The sequence below is a fragment of the Carettochelys insculpta genome, chromosome 23 (assembly GCF_033958435.1).
Source record: "Carettochelys insculpta isolate YL-2023 chromosome 23, ASM3395843v1, whole genome shotgun sequence".
NCBI classification, from domain to species: Eukaryota; Metazoa; Chordata; order Testudines; family Carettochelyidae; genus Carettochelys; species Carettochelys insculpta.
The window spans coordinates 19,415,664-19,432,948 of record NC_134159.1 but is presented as its reverse complement, the minus strand read 5'-3'; the positions used below and the strand labels follow the sequence as shown (position 1 = coordinate 19,432,948).

The following is a 17,285-nucleotide window of genomic DNA, read 5'->3' as shown; positions in this document are numbered from 1 at the left end:
GGTCCATACTGGACATAGAAGGGCCTAAATATCTGTTCTCAAACTAACTTTGGCACCTGAAAAGTATTAGATCTCACTACATTTGGCAGAACTGTACAAGTGATTCTATTTACTTCCAAAGCTAAGAAATGGTATCTAAGATGCCTCTAAATGGTTGAATAAAATGGCAGTAGTTTTCCAACTTAAAATATTTGACATTTTTGAATCTCATATGTCTATTTCAAACAAGACAAAAACACATGAAAAGAATTAATACCAACTCATGATGCAAACAAAGACATCGGGCATCTAAATGGGTTATAATCAAATATGACTTGTTATGCTGTACCTTAATAATACCATTAACCAAAGATACCAATAGAAACAAACTCTTATTTATATAATATTTAAAATAATCCTGACCAAAATACTAGACAGGCTACTCACATATATAGTTTAAGTTGTTGTGAAACTGTTCCAATATGGATGTTTATTGAAATTATAATACAGCTAAAACATACTTGAAAGCAGATTTTCTCTGAAAATATATTTTAACATGTCACAAATGGAGGAAAAGCTTGCTAATATATAGACTAGTTAATTTCCATCCTTTTATTCATGCATACGAGATCCCCTTGATTTCAAGTACACATCATACGGTGAACGGACTTCCATTTCTAAGACAGAACAAACATCATTTCATTGGAAAATGGAGTTTCCACTTTTGAACCGCTATTGCCCCTAGCCTGTAACTGTATCAAAGATTCTTCTTACGTAAGTACTGGATCCACAAATCACACATAAAAGTACCTCAAATAAATCTAGGGATACAATCCTGCACTCATATAAATGGAAAAAAACTTCTGACTGTACTTTTCACGTATTTTGATACATACGTTTATTACACATTGAAATGCAAATGAAAATGGAAAACTGTGAAGATACTTACAAAGCCAAGTGAAGAACACAACATGGATAAAATTAAATCTTTCCCTACCTTTTTGATACAGCCCTCTTGAGATGCCACCTCCGGATCAGTCAATACTTGCTGTAAAATAATGAAAATGAAACTATGTCAGTTTTCAATGAAAAAGAATGTCAGTAAATATAAAGGCCAGAGTTCTCAAGGGCAACCCATGTAGACATTTTTAAAATGTGTTATAATATTTACTAAGTATCAGAGGGGTAGCCGTGTTAGTCTGGATCTGTAGCAGCAATGAAGCGTCCTGTGGCACCTTATAGACTAACAGAAAAGTTTAGAGCATGAGCTTTCGTGAGTGCATCTGAAGAAGTGAGTTAACTCACGAAAGCTCATGCTCTAAACTTTTCTGTTAGTCTATAAGGTGCCACAGGACCCTTCGTTGCTAATACTTACTAAGTTTCTTGTGGTTTTATAAAGTTTGCTTACTGCTACCAGTCCTGGCCCTTAGGATTCTATGCTGTTATTTAGCTCTAATTTACCCCTAATAACACTAAATGTCTTCAAAGAGTCCAATTAGCAGCGGGAGTATTGGCAATGCTGCTAGACAATATTGACCTCCCATGGTCTGGCAGATATGCTCATCTGGCACCAGTGATGCCCCAAGGGTGTCAGATTAGAGAGGTTCAACCTATATTACTATGAAAATACATTACATTGGACCTGAGCAGTCACTTTTTTCTGGGATGTCTTATAGAATTAAATTAGCCTAAAAGTGGTAAGTAGTTAACACTGCTACTTCAGGGCCCAACACAGCAAAACACTTAAGACATGCTTAAATTCCACTGAAGTCAATAAATAAGCAGAACAATATTAGCATAAATTCTACATCTGGGAGGCATATCTGGCTAGTGCTAAGAGTTTAGTGGTTTCTAAATCCTGTTTTTAACTAATATTTAATATATTTAATATAAACCATGGTATTAACATCTAATAATAAATGGAACAAAATATAATAAAGATTGAAAGGTGACAAAAAAGGTGGAATGCCATGAATACCATTCTGTTACTATACTATAGACCCCTGAGATACATGCACTTGACTTATGTGTATCTCAGGTTAACACAACTCTGAGTAGGCGCCAGCTCCCCACCACTCAGAGGAGCAGAGAAATTGACCAGCACTGTCAGTGCTGGCAGGTGCAGGGATGGTGGAGCCAAGAGTCAGGCTACCGACAGTGCTGATGCACTTGTCAGTTCTCCCTGTCCTGTGAGAGATGGGCAGCCCAGAGCCAGGGTCTCAGCTACCTGCCACTCACAGGACACAGGAAACTGACCAGTGCAACAGCACTGGTCAGTTTCCTGGCTCCCCCGAGTGGCACAAAATTTGACTTACACAGGGTTGTTGCAAGAACACAAACCCCACGTAAGTTGGAAGTCTACTGTATTTTTATCCAGTTCAGTAGTTTACTTCATTTGTGAAAGTCTTCTTCAAAATAGCCTTGCCTCTTAAATGAATGGCTGCTTAATAAGAAAGATAGTTTCAGCAATGGGATGCCCTGGGTCAGAGCATTCCACTCAAGCTACAGCATACATTAATAAAACACTATTCATATCAAAGGATCTCAAAACACTTTACTTACTTGGAGGTATACCAGACATGTTGATATTATTCAGCATTATTCTAGAACAGATAGAAATGGCAAGATCCCCTGCCTCCAGAAAAAAAACCCAACACCTCATTGAACCACTGAAAACTGTCAAATGCTCTAGTTCATGGGTGTCCAACCTTTTGGCTTGCCTGGGCTGCATTGAGTGAAGAGGAATTGTTTTGGGCTGCATATAAAATATATAATATAGTTAATTTATATAAATCACATAATGATGTTAAAAGTTTACGATCTTGTGGGACCACATTACGAGCTGTCCAGGGCCGCATGCAGCCCGTGGGCCGCGGGTTGGACACGCCTGCTCTAGTTAATCATTCTCTGGCTTTGATACACATACACAAAGGCATAAAAAACATGCAGCCTGGAGTACAGGCACAAAGAAGATGAAATGCAGAAGAAAATCCAGAGGGGTTGATACAGTGTTTTCTGAAATAGATGCCAGGGAACCATCCGCACCTGAAGCGCTACGCCAGCAGCACAATTATGAAAATTCTATTAGAGGTGAAGAAATAATGTGTTTGAAAATAATTAAGCTAGAGTTGTAGATGATCTTAATGTATCCACTAGAGCAATCTTCTTGCCCTGAAGATGCCAACAATGGAGAAAGAAGAAATAAATCATAGTGGTCTCAATGAAGTGGTGCTGGAACTACAAGTGCAGGAAGTGGTGATAGGAATGGTATGGGTTTGCAGGAACAAAACGTTGGAGACTGCTGTCAAATGAGATCAATGTTTTTTTAACCCACTTGTGTTCATTAATGACCTTATGGCTCTTATTAACAGTGGGTGTTGCCCTGACTCTCAACCACTGGTCAGATTCTTGCTTAAATTATTCATATTCTGCCTATTTACATTTTTCCTGTACTTGCACAGAGTGTGCTCCATGTTTTTCCCCCATACAGTTATGCTGCTGCAGGGTGCAGTAAGAGAGCTTCCCATGATTCTGTCTCAGAATGGCTGCACTTGGGTGATGGGTAACGGTTAGATACAGGCAAACAGGCAGATGGGGAGGTTCAGTATATAAATTCCACAAAACGCCATAAAGATTCATCAAGGCAGGCATGCTAAAGGTTGGAGTACTCTGGCTCCAATTCAACACAGCATTTAAGCAAATCCATTGATTTTGATGATAGGACTAGTCACACATTTAAAATAGAGAATCTGCTTAAGGGTTTGACTGGGGCTAGAGAGCTCAGCACCTTGCAGGATTACACACTCAGTGTAATATCAGAATGCATTTTGGCTGTCAACCAGAGTTACAAGGCTGCACAAAAACCTGAGATGGAAATGAAAGTGATCAAATTTGCAATGAGAAATTATACACATTTTAAAGAAAAAAAATCTGTTTTAACAACAACAAAACAGACCTTCATTTGGTGTTAACTGATTTTGATAATTTACATTACTTATTCTATTTATGAATTTATGCCAATTTATACCAGGCCAGGGGGCCTCTGTGCGTCTGGGCAGGTGAGACTGACAAATTTACTGAACTCAGAAATGTTGGCAAATGTTTCCAAGTTCAGCTGTAATAACAACATGCTATATTTTACATATTAAGCATTCTAACTCATTCTATATTTTACATAAGTTTTAATAGATACTGAAATTGTGGTTTGGAAAGGAGCTAAGGGCAAACAGGAGCAAAAGGTGAATACTAGGGCAAAATATGAAACAATCAACCCAACAGGCTGAGAGCTAAATAATTTAACATGCACTGTTACAAGCAGATTTCACTGAGCTGCTGTTGGGACAACCTGTTCTTCAAAGGTGCATGGACCTCACTCCTCCCACTAACTTCACTCAAAAGCAGCGGTCCTCAGTAGCCTTTCAGAATGAGGCCACACAACACTCCAGTTTCTTAACCAATACTCTCCCCGTCTGGGGCATGCCAGTGAAAAAGAAACAAAATCACACAGCTTCTTCATGCCAGTTTCAAGCTGGTCCCAGCCGCATATCCCTGAGGGCCTGCCTTCTCTTTAAAGTTCCTTTCAAAATTCAAATGCAAACAGACTTTTCCACCCAAAGGAGTCTCAAAGTTTCCCACCTTGGAGTTAGGCTTATTTCTGCCAGTGAGACCTGGATCAGCTTCCTCAGCTGGCCACTCCTCAATACCATTCCTCCTGGATTTGGAGGGAGCATGAGGTGGGACTCCTTGCTTCTTGGGTACATCTACACTTACCGGAAGATCGACACAGTGATGGTCAATCTTCCAAGGTTCGATTTAGCATGCCTAGTGTGTGCTAAATTGAGCCAAGGGCTCCACCATTGAGCCTGTTACTCCTCGCTGTCTCGGGAGGAGTAAGGGAAGTCGGCAGCAATGAAATTCACATAGCTGGGATTGTGTATCTTAAATTAATTTTTCCTGGTAGTAGAGACCTGGCCTTGATGTCTCTCCTCTTAAGAGGAAAGAAACAGGTTACAAACTATTCTGTTTCCTAGAACTCATCCTGCATGATTGGGAGATGGGGGAAAATTCTGGGGGGGAAAAAAAAGGTTTTAGGTTGATGGAAACGTTTCCTTTCAACAAAATCAAAATCTTTTCACTTCAGTTTAGCCTTTAAAATTTTTTCATATCATGTTAAAATATACAATACAAAATTAAAAATATTTTAAATGAAGTTTTTCATTTCAAAATGAAAAATTGATGCTTTTCATTAAAAAAGTTTCAAAACAAGCAACATTTCAGGACTTGTTTTTCTTGTTTTTCTTCCAAAATGAAGTAGTCAAATTCCCAGAGGTATAATGCCACAACTCAGCTGTTTGTGGTGTTCCAGTTTTGTGGGGCGGGGGGTGTGGGGGGAGGAGGCAGGATGAAGCGCAAAACAGGTGATTTGTGTGCTCCGAGAGTTCTGGGAGCAAGCAGGAGAAGCAGGTAAGTGTGGGGGGTGGGGGCTCTGGTTCCTCAGTGCACAAAAGGCACATGGGGTGGGGAAGCCATGGGTGCAACTTCCTTGGCACACTGGTTGCTGAGGTGAAGGAGGGCCACTCATGTGGCCAACCCACTATTGATGGTTACCCACCCCCAGCATAAGATCTTTGAGGCAACCGGGTCTGGCATTTACTCTAGGTATGTCTACACAGCAATTAAACCTGATGCTGGACCCATGACAGCTGTGTTGGTCCCTAATGGTGGTGCAGCCTTTCAGGCCTGGGCTGTAACTCAAGCTCTGGGCTTTGTGAGCAGGGAGGGTCAGACAGCTCAGGCTCCAGACGAATTGTGAACATCTACACACCAATTTTACAGCCCCACCATTTGAGCCAGCTGACAGGGGCCAAACACAGGTGTTTAATTGATGCACTCTATGGCGAGGTCTATACTAGGGAAATAAATTGATTTCCTAGGTTGATCTTCGGGGAAGTATAGACAAGCCCTATGTGTTTGTAAGAAAAAGGGTCCCTGATTTTAACTGGGGTCTCTACAAATAAACATAAATCATCATAATACTAATAACAGGAAAATACCACCATAAAGCAACCAAAATTAAAAATCCACCCATTGGGTAATTCTAGCCCTAGCAGATTTCAATTTATGTGAATGATAAATGTAGCGTCTGACATGCACAGTGGGCTATAATTCTGCAGTTAACACAGATGTTCACAAATGTACTCAAAATTTACACCATATGCTTTCTCTATCAACTGCTATGTTGTTTTTAGCCAAAAGACAGACAACATGTCAACAGCAGCCATCTCACAGAAATTTTTGTTATGGGAATCTGTTTGGAGGTATCCCTCTTTCAATTGTTGAAGAGCTGCCTTGGATTACATTTTCTGAGTTTAGGGAACTGATAGCAATAGACTCCCCACTTTTGTTACATTAGTTAGGGGTGTGCTATAATTTTTGCAATGCCTCCCAAATGTATACTAAACATGTCAAGTAACGCCATGTGATTCTTTTTGAAAAACAGTTTACAAGCTGGCATTCTCCAGCTGCAGTTAACCCTAATTTGATTATATTACTGAGACAGATCACAATGAGCTTATGTAAATAGTAATGTTATCCATTCATTCCCCAAGCTCAGATAAACTGTCATTTAAAAAAAAAAAATGGAACGGGCATGGCGTGACATGCTTAGCAAATTCTAGGGGGAAGAAGCTATAGAATGAGCCAAACCCTGCTCTGTAATATCAATGAAAAGACCAAAGCTGTCCTGCACACTTTTTCTAAATGCTTTTTTTTCTTTGTAAACATCTTGACCTGTTCTGTAATGAAGGTCCTGATACACAAAAGCATCCCATGCACATACTATTCAGGAAGGGCACTTGAGCATGTGTTCACATCCTTATGAAGTCAATGGGACTTAAGCACATGCTCAACTTTAAGCATATACGTAAGCACTTTCTTGAATCCAGCCATAAGTGTCTGCCATCTACAAATACCTAGCTAATGAAAATCACAATAGCAGTATATATGTACTAACTGCCCCATGCTTCACAACAATACAATAAGGCACTGCACACTTACAACCTATGTCAATCATAATAATGATACTTTGCTATTCTGTATCCAATACCTTTCATCCAAGAGAGCAGATTTAAATGCTACAAGGAACCTCAGGACTCTTGATCACAACTAAAATAGGAATCTTCTAGATGTTTTTTGCATTGCAGACTTGAGGGACAGCAACAGAAAATCCTGAAAACACCATTATAAACCTTGTCCCCATCCTGCACAATGATCTAAGAGAACAGATGCCTGTGACCCAACAGCCCCTCACTGAACTCAGTGGGCTCTCACCTGAACCCACTGGCCTGCGATGGGGACCGTGACATAGACTCAGGTCAATGAACATCTAATATCCAGCTGTTTACTCTCCTGGCACAATACGAGGAAACCAGCAATAAGAATGATATATGCATGCAACCAGCCAAAGCAGCTCCAGGTTCATTCCAAGTTGTTTCTTAAATGAATCTGCAATGCTCTAGTGAGGAAGGTCACAGTAGGCGTCTCCATAAACCCCAGAGCAGGATTTGGCCTCGCATCACTGTATGCCATTAGGGTATTGATTAGTGTACCACAGCCCCAGCAGGGCACTGTCTGTCTCCCGAGGGAAATGACCTGCCCTGCACTGCAACATGCACAAGCGGGGAGATGCACACTGCTGAAGTACATCCCGTGTGGTCCCAGCTGGATACTCTGCCTTGCTCCAGGAGGATGGACCAATTCTCTGATGCCTTTCTGCAGGCTAGCTAAGAGGAAGATACCCCTGCTGGGGTACAGAATAAACTAGGTACATTAAGCTTTCATTTTCTTTTAGGGCTTGAACCAATATGGTGCTGAGCAGAGCTTAACTTGTGCTGGTACTTGCTGGTACTGAATAGTGGCACCTCAGCAGCCCCAGCCATGGGATTGGATGGGGAGAGTGGGAAGAGAGCCGGGTGAGTACTGGCTCCTCTCTTTTTTTTTTGAGACACTGGTGCTGAGAGGTCTGACCTTGACCTAACTAAACACTCAGCTATGTTAATTACCACATTGAAATTAACAGGACTACTCCGCTGATGTCATTTGCTGGACTGGGACTAGAGTGACAAGCACTTCTCAGGAGACAGGTCACCACTGTAAAACACTCAAACCTGGTTCTATGCATTGAACTTCATTTGTCCCCTTATAAAGTGAGCAATTGTGCACCTTTCCCCCTTCCACTGCTGTTATTGTTTTTTATATAATAGTTAAATACACTCTCTGTAAAACACACTTGCGCACACACAACCTTAAAAAGTTATCTTATAAAAAGCCCACAAGAATCAACTGATATAAATATGTATATTTCCTATATTTTTGCATCCTTTTATATATAATTATTTTAGTCAGTATCAAAATTATATTGAAACTGTACGGACAACCTTCTTTCAATATATTTTGTTTATTCTGCCCATTTTCTCAGCATTTAAGGAGTAGCTGAACATGAGCCCAAATTGGAATAACATATTTTAACTCTCTGATCTTAACTTTCAATCCCGATACAAACGTGTGAGTGATCTTTGCAACCTGCAGTGATTTTTAACCTCAGACCATCCCGGTAAGGAAGGAGCATTCTTTCTACAGACTGACCTACTGGGGCACAGAGGTCAGGTTAGTTGCTGAAGGTGACAGGGTGAGTCAGCAGGAGAGCCAGGGACTGAACCTAGAGGCTCTGACTCACAATCTTCTCCCCACATAGTGCCTCCTATTTAATAAAGTGAACAAAAAAGTGTAATTTTAAAAGTTACCCAAATTAAGTAGTCCAAAATGACAGTCCCTTAATTCTCTTTGATGAGTCTAATAGTTATAGAGGTCCCCAAACAGTGTACAATGAACTGAAATAACAAGGCACACTGGGGCAAATTCAGGTCCTTGTCATTATTTGAATACAGACAGGGAAGGAGCTGGTTTAATATTAACCCGAATTCAGATGCTTTCTATGTAAACATTATCTCCCATAATGTGTTTGTCTGTTTTCACCTTGCTGTGCAAAGCTGCACTCTTCACCTGAATCTCCTGGCATTCCTCAAACACTGCCATGATTAATGGTCATTTTTTGTCTCACTATTCTGCACTTTAAACACGCCATCATGCAGGTACAAAGGCCTCGCCTTGGAGCTCCTTGAAATTAAGGGAATTCAGAGACCTCCCAGGTGGTGATAATAGGAGAGGCCATATGCACTATCCAAGGAGAAGAGGGTAAAAATGAACTGGTTAAACCCCCCACAACTCTATAATGCTAACTTTGTGCACAAGAATTATTCTACGGGCAAAGTTTGAGGGGAATGAGGTTTAAGGATCCCCTCCTGAGCAAAAACTCTTACTTTAGGAAACAAAATAGCTATCAGAGTAAAATCTGACTTTTGATCCGCAGGGACCGTCTTCTCATCACCTGTTTGTTTTGATTTTTTGCTCTGACAACTTTTGATTGTCCAGTCAGCTGCTGGTTTCAGCTTACATGTTCTATGGCTGAGCTTTTTTATTCCACTCATCACTTAACAGACATGTGAAGTGAAAGTTTCTCCCAAGATGCACAGAGAAGAGCCAAAGGATCATAGAATGCTAGAATTGGAAGGGACTACAAAAGGTCATTGAGTCCCCAGTCCTCTGCACTCACACCAAACACCATCTAGATCATCCCTGACAAATATTTATCTAACCTGCACTTGGGTCTCTCCTAGAATGGAAATTCCACAAACTCCCTAGGCAAGAAGCAGGACAAGCTTGTGAAGTCTGGTGGAAGTACAGCATGAGAAGGGCACCTAGAAAGGACAATATGCAGGATGCTAAGGTTTGAGTACTGGGACATCAGAACTGTTTTCTTACAGTAACAGCAAAATAGCTTGCTATGGTGCCCTTCTGCCCCATCCTTTGTTGTTAAGTAACATTGACACTGTGACAGCAAAGATGTTCAGGGTCCTAGAAGTGAGTTTCTGATGCTCATCATAAAACAAAGTGTTTGTGATTCACAGTATTTTCTGGCACATGACATATGAAAAGTCATAATGTTCTTTATGAAATGGGTTTGCATAGCACTACTGAATTGAGGAAGTTTTCAATATCCTGTACTTAAAATTAATGTACCTGAAATTAAGAGGACATGGAGGAAATATATTTTTAATCCTTATTTCAGAGTGGGTGTGGGACAGCAGCATTTGCTTTCCTGACTGGATGGATGAGTGAGGATGAACAGCATGGATTCATTATGCTGCCTAAGGAAGGGTTCTAAATAACCCAAATGCTACGTGGGTTATAAGGGACAGCTGAGTTAGAATCTGAGTCTATAGATAGATTTGTCTGGTTTCATTCAGAATAACAATGTGTTGAAGTTGAAGCCAAAAATCTCTCATTGTTGGCCTCAGGAACAAAAGAGTTATGTTTCTCTTAAACAGCTTTGATTACATTGATTTGAAAGTCTAATTTTTATCAGTAGATGGGTGGGGGGGAGTATAATTAACCCCCTAATACTTAAGAGTTACATGGATCTTATTCAGTTTATGATTCTACTATGGGTAATAATCAAATTATGTAACAACAACATATGCAAACTTGTGATACTTTTGATTAAAGTTGTTTTATACCACAGTACCATTTCGGAAGCAAATTGATACAGGAGGTGAGATGAGCTGATCACAGTGGTCCCTGAAACCTACGAATCTGTGGCATAAGAAAGCAGCAGCTGCAGCTGTCCAAAGAACTCATCACATTAAAGGATGAATTCTGCCTTCTGATGAGCAAGTGCATGTCCCATTGCCATCGGAAAGGAGAGTTTGCAAAGTTCGAGATTTGTTACCATTTAGTAGGAATTTACCAGTGTAAACAGAGATGGTAGTCTCAGTCCAACCCTCAATAGACAGGTTTCCATATCACAAAAAAACAGCATTATATGGAGACCAAGAACTGGGCCGTGATTTCCCTGCTAAAGGCAGGCACCTTTTTTGGAATACTACAGAGGAACACTGCATGGCTACTTGCCCATGCTGTGTTTCTTTTGGCAAATTTTAGGAGTGGTAACTGACTGAACTTTTATAAAGATGAACTATTAGAGGATATGCAAAAGAAACCAATGTCTTTCTTAAATCATATACTAGTAATGCATAACACCAGATTAAACTGCCCCCTCAAAAAAAAAAAGGCTATGTATTCAGGAGTGAAAAATGTCAAGGTCAGGTAATGGGGAAAACAGTGACTGTCAAAAACTCAGAATAAGTTAAAGAACAAGATTGCAAGAGGGCAAATAAACATGCAAATTACATGTATGGTATCTAAACACCTGTGTTTCGTTTTAAAGACTTAATTCCTCCACAACATTGTAATCAAATTCAACTGCAAATACCAGGAAGTTAAACACAATCTAATGGAGAGCATTTGTAATAAGTTCAATAAGCTGAGGACTTGAGACTTTCAGCCAAGACAAATAAGAGAGGGTACTGATTAGTAAATGTCACCATTTCTCTTGCCAAGCACTCAGAGGCTGGTGATAGGAGGGTATTAAATATAATCTCCCAGTCTTCAGGGGCTGTTTGATTTTATATTGCAATCTTATCAGGTTCTTAAAGTCCAACGTTAATGAGCATGAGAAACACACTTGGAAGTTTAAGAGGGTGGGTCTTGTCCATGAAAGCTCATTACCTAATACATAAATGTCTTAGTTTTGAAGATGCTACAGGACTGCTTGTTATTTGGAAGTGTGGCAGTTTTGCTTTAAGTATTTCATTCATTATATGTATTCTTTGGATACAAACAACAGAGCATTTGACTTTCTTACTATACTAAAGCACAGGTACATGTGGTGTAAATTCTGGTCTATTCCTTTGTTTATAGTAGTACAACACCATCTTTTAACAGTCACTTATTTATGCTATTTTAAGAGAAATAGGTTTGATCAGTTATTAAAGTAGTCAGTTATTTTTGTCAAGGTCCAAAATTTTTGGTCAAGGTCTAGCCTCCAGAGAAATAATAATTAATATAAACTAAGACCCCTACGGCCCAGCTCTCGAGAGCATCATGAGTCAAGTGGGAGAGCATTTATGGGACTGACTGTGTACTGAGAAATCTGGTCATACTCTGTGTATGACAATAGAGATCACATTGTAAGTGCTTAGATAAAGAGAGAAATCTTGAGCCAAAGACGACCGAGGTCAGCTGAAAGCCTCTCATGGACTTCAGTGGATTTTGGATCAGGCCTACAATCCTTAAGGGCCAAATTCTGCCACCTTTACTCACAGTGAGTAGTCTGTTGCTCCCCAGGTAGTCCTAGAACAGTATGATTTCACAAAAGGGTGACAGAATCAGGTGAATATTGATAATACCATGTAGGAAATATTAGCTACATTTATTTTTAGCATGTGCACTTGGTGTCATGTACATTATTTCAATATATTTGAACTCTGCACTGTAGTTCTGTATGCTTTAGCAAACTACAGGTTGATCCTCTCTAGTTCGGCAACATCCATGGTCCAGCTTGATGTTAGTTAGCCAGATCCCCACTTATTATGGGTGTGGCCAAGTTTCCCACAGTCCCATAAAGTTTGTTTACAGCCACCAACTCTGGATCTACTGTTCTGTGCAGTTATTTAGCACTAAGTGTCCTCAAAGAGCCCAATAACAGAGAGATAGGTGTGTTAGTTTTGCCAAAGAATAAATGGACACAGATCACATCAAGAAACCCAAAACACATAAATCAGTCAGTGAACACTTCAATGGAGTGGGCTGTTCTGTTAAAGTCCTGAGAATTTGTGTCCTGGAGCAAAAATAATTTAAAAACATTTGAGCAAGAAATTTGTGAGTTGGTATTCATATAAAAATTCTACACATTAACACATGGTATGAACAGAGACTTCAATTACCTCACGCATTACAAGGACTGCTTCCCTTCCTTTGATGCTCATAATTACTTAAGGCAGGAAATTAACCTCCCCCCATCTCCCTCCTCTGGATTTGATTTGTCAGTTTTTATTGCAATGTTTTTTGGGTTTTTTTTGGTCCTCTGTACTTATAAATGTCAGTCTGTATTGGAAATGAGATCAATCTGCTGAAGTGGGTCTGTCCCATGAAAGCTCATCACCGAACAAATCACATTGTTAGTCTTTAAAGTGCTACATTTCTGCTGTTTTCTAAGAGCCCAGTAAGCAGTGGAAGTGTTGGTAATGCTGATAAACACTATTAACCTCTATGACTTGGCAAATTCTCAGGTTTGGCACCAGTCAGATCCTGAGGTTGTTGGAGTACAGAGGTTCAACCTGTACAGCATTTTCATCCCATAAACTAATGTCTTATTTTTAATGCTAATTAAATAACGAATTTCTTTAATTTAATATTTCCCCCCTTCAGTCCTGCTGAAATTGAGCCATACAACAATCCTTACATGTTATGAAAAGGTCACTCTTTAAAATTCCAAGAAATCATTTGAAAGCAAGGTTTATGGGTGAGTATCCACATAATTGGCTTGCCAGCTGAGCAATCACCCAGATAAACATAATAATATGTGCAGGAGGGAAACGCACTAAAATAATCCCACAAAAATGGGGTTGTTTTATGAAACTGGAGAAGTTTGGACAGAAAGGAGGAATGTGACAGAAGTGTCTCCTAAAAGGACATTTTCCCAGAAAAAGAAGTGAAAGCCTAACAAGAAGTCAGGCATGACTCTGACTCAGTTTGAGACCACGTTCTTCATCAGTTCTTGCATTAATCCTAGTTCTTTTCTCAGATGTTTGAGTTGTCATGAGAGATGGGCCTTAGCTGCAAAGTGAAGAATCAAAGGACTTGTCTACACTATGGGAAAGATCAACCTAATCAGGGTCGAACTTCAGTAGTTCAATTTTGTGCATGCTATCATGAGGAGTAAGGGTGGTTGATGAGAGAAACTCTCCCATCAACCTTCCTCAGTGAGGATGCCCCAGTGAGTCGATTGCAGATATGTCTATTCTAGCTATGCAATTGCTGTAGCTAGAATAGAATTGCCTATCTATAATTGACTGTGTTGGTCAATACTGCCTAGTCTGAGTGCTCCCAAAGTGTGGGGACTTTTGAATTTCCTCTTGCATAAAGAGAGGACTGAAGGGGTGGATTAAGAACAGGTGGGGCTGTGGGACAACACAGTCACAAGCCACCAATCTGATTAGCTTCTATGATGAGGTAACAGGCTCTGTGGACATGGGGAAGTCAGTGGATGTGCTATACCTTGACTTCAGCAAGGCTTTTGATACAGTCTCACACAACATTCTAGTCCGTAAATTAAGGAAATATGGATTGGATCCTTGGACTATATGATGGACAGAAAGCTGACTTGATGGTTGGGCCCAGCGGGTAGTGGTCAATGGCTCAATATCTGGATGGTGGTCGGTTTCAAGCAGAGTGCCACAAGGCTCGATTCTGGGACCGGTGTTATTGAACATCTTTATTAATGACCTGGATGAGGGACTGGATTGCACCCTCAGCAAGTTTGCGGATGACACAAAACTAGGGGGAGAGGTAGATACTTTGGAGGGTAGAGAGATAATCCAGAGTGACCTGGATAAATTGGAGGACTGGGCCAAAAGAAACCTGATGCGCTTCAACAAGGAGAAGTGTAGAGTCCTGCACCTGGGGCGGAAGAATTCCAAGCATTGTTACAGGCTGGGGACTGACTGGCTCATCAGCAGTATGATGGAAAGGGACCTAGGGGTTATGGTGGATGAAAGGCTGGATATGAGTAAACAGTGTGCCCTTGTAGCCAAGAAGGCTAACGGCATACTAGGGTGCATTAGGAGGAGCATTTCGAGCAGATCTAGAGAAGTAGTTGTTCCCCTATATTTGGCACTGGTGAGGCCACATCTGGAATATTGCGTCCAGTTTTGGGCTCCCCAGCATAAAAAGGATCTGGATGTGCTGGAGCAGGTTCAGCGGAGGGCAACAAAAATGATTAAGGGGCTGGAGCACAAGACCTACGAAGACAGACTGAGAGATTTGGGTTTGTTTAGTTTACAGAAGAGAAGACTTAGGGGTGATTTAATAGCAGCCTTCAACTTACTGAAGGGGAGCACTAAAGAGGAGGGTGAGAAGCTGTTCTCAGTGGTGTCAGATGACAGAACAAGGAGTAATGGTCTGAAGTCGAAGAGGGAGAGGAGTAGGTTAGATATTAGGAAAAACTACTTCCCTCGAGGTTTTTAAGTCATGGCTGGACAAGGTCCTGGCTGGGATGACTTAGTGGGGGTTGATCCTGTTTGAAGCAGGGGGCTGGACTAGATGACCGCCTGAGATCCCTTCCAGCCCTATGATTCTGTGGGCCCCCGCCAATATATTTAAATATTAATACAATATCATTATTTATGCTTTTAAATCTATTTATGCTTATTAATTAGTCAAGGTGCATTATAAAATTACACAAATTAAAATAAGAATGACATAACACATCTTTTGTTCCATTAAAGCAAATTATTTAAACAAAACAGAGCTATGGAGCCTGGGGACCCCTCATGTCTGGGGACCTTAGGTGAACGGCCCCTTTTGCCCTTATGTTAATCGGCCATTGGAAAGCTAGGCACAAAGTTCAAGTCTAGAACTTGCCCTGGAATGGTTCTAGAACTCACGAAAGTTCTAGTCTCTTGTTTGAGTTTATGTAGGAACCAACAATCCACTGCTCAGGGTGACAAACAACAATGAAAGTCTTTGACCTAAACTCAGACTGAACCCAAAATATTTCTGAGGTTTAAAAATAAAAAAGATATCTAATCCTGTTCTTTTCAGCTTTCATGGCTTCCTCTGAACATCTTGATTATAGCTGGGTCTGGATGCAGAAGGCTTCCCCCAAACCTTGCCAGGGCCTTAATGAAAAGTTCTTATCAATGCAATGGACTTTATATCCCTATTATAGAATGTCATATAGAAAGGGCCTCATTCTTCATTGAATTATATAGAATTTTACAGTAATTTCTATTGCTGTCATCTTTGTCAAATTCTGTAGGTGAAATCTTTGTCTCATTGAAGTCAATGGCAAAACTCCTTTGACTTCACCAGGGACCAGAATTTCATCAAGGAAAGGCCATTTTTATTAATGTTTCTGGTCTGGCCAGATATAGTAAGTACATGTTAACTCAGAGTGTTTTCCACATTTCCAGAAAATTATCAAGACTAAGGAGTTTTGTGTCATTTGGATTGCACACAGGCATATGGATAAATCACTTTTAATAAATATGATACCTAGTTTGGATCTGGTCACTGGTAATTCCTGCTGCTAACTACACTACAAATACCAGAATGTCTTTCAATTAGAATTTTGGCATTTCAGTCAGGAGCAAGAAGAGAAGAATTTCACATATACATACACAAACAAAAGGAAAGTTTTGAATTTAACTCAAATTAACATAGTTTTTCTGAGGAGATTTTATTTCTGACCAGCTCTTCATGTATGCTCATTTTCTAAAAATGAAGTGTATTTCAATATAAATATTGAATAAAATAATAAAACCTTAAAAACTGAACTAGGAACAGGGAAATCTTTTGGTTAGAAGCAGAAAACTAGGAGAAGAACTTCTGTGTTATTATCTCCAGCTCTGAGAAAGGCACATTATCGAGTGGTTAGAGTAGGAATCAGGATTCCTGAGTTTTATTTCCCCCTCGTCTGTGACACAGTTTACCCATGTGCGAAATATGGATAGTGCTTTCAGTGCTAAGATTATGTGTTGATTTTCAAGCTGAATGAGCTAAATGATCATAAAGTGATTCGAGCTCCTCTGATGAAAGTTGCTTCAGAAAAACAAGATATTACACTTCCATTGAAAGTTTCATATTATATGAGCAAAAATTGTCTTGAAAAGTTAACCCTGTTGTTCTGGCTATCTGAGATAAAGCCTTGTTACTGGGAGTAAAGTAAATGAATTGCATGGTTAGCTTCAATAATGTATATTCCATCTATCTTTTGTTCACAACCCTTTTTAGTTATAGAAATGACCTTGATATTGACAGAATAATATAAATGAATTTCTTCATCACTTTATATATTGATGATCTGTTTGTTAAGATGATCAGTAATAATCATAAGTAAATAAGGAGCGATCATACATCTTCTGGTAATGACAGCCGTGACATACACTTGCTCTAAAGTAGTAAGACCTCTGAGCTTAGGTTGAAGAGATCATACTTCATACTAAATTGCAGCCTTCTTACCCAGGACACATATTGGTCTAGATATCTACCTAGGAAGATGAAGTGGTGGTGTAGCCATATTGGCCCTGGGGTATTAGGGAGTTAAGGTGTGTGAAGTAATATCTTTC

General features: G+C 40.0%; 1 protein-coding gene across 3 annotated transcripts in view; it reads right to left on the bottom strand.

Annotated features, from left to right (window-relative positions):
* PRDM16 (PR/SET domain 16) overlaps window positions 1–17,285 on the bottom strand; it is a 526,795-nt gene that overhangs the window by 256,540 nt on the left and 252,970 nt on the right. For all 3 annotated transcript variants that reach the window (XM_074975910.1, XM_074975911.1, XM_074975909.1), the window contains one exon: window positions 977–1,027. In XM_074975910.1, coding sequence (XP_074832011.1) covers window positions 977–1,027 — 51 coding nt within the window. The remainder of the gene's footprint in view (window positions 1–976; window positions 1,028–17,285) is intronic.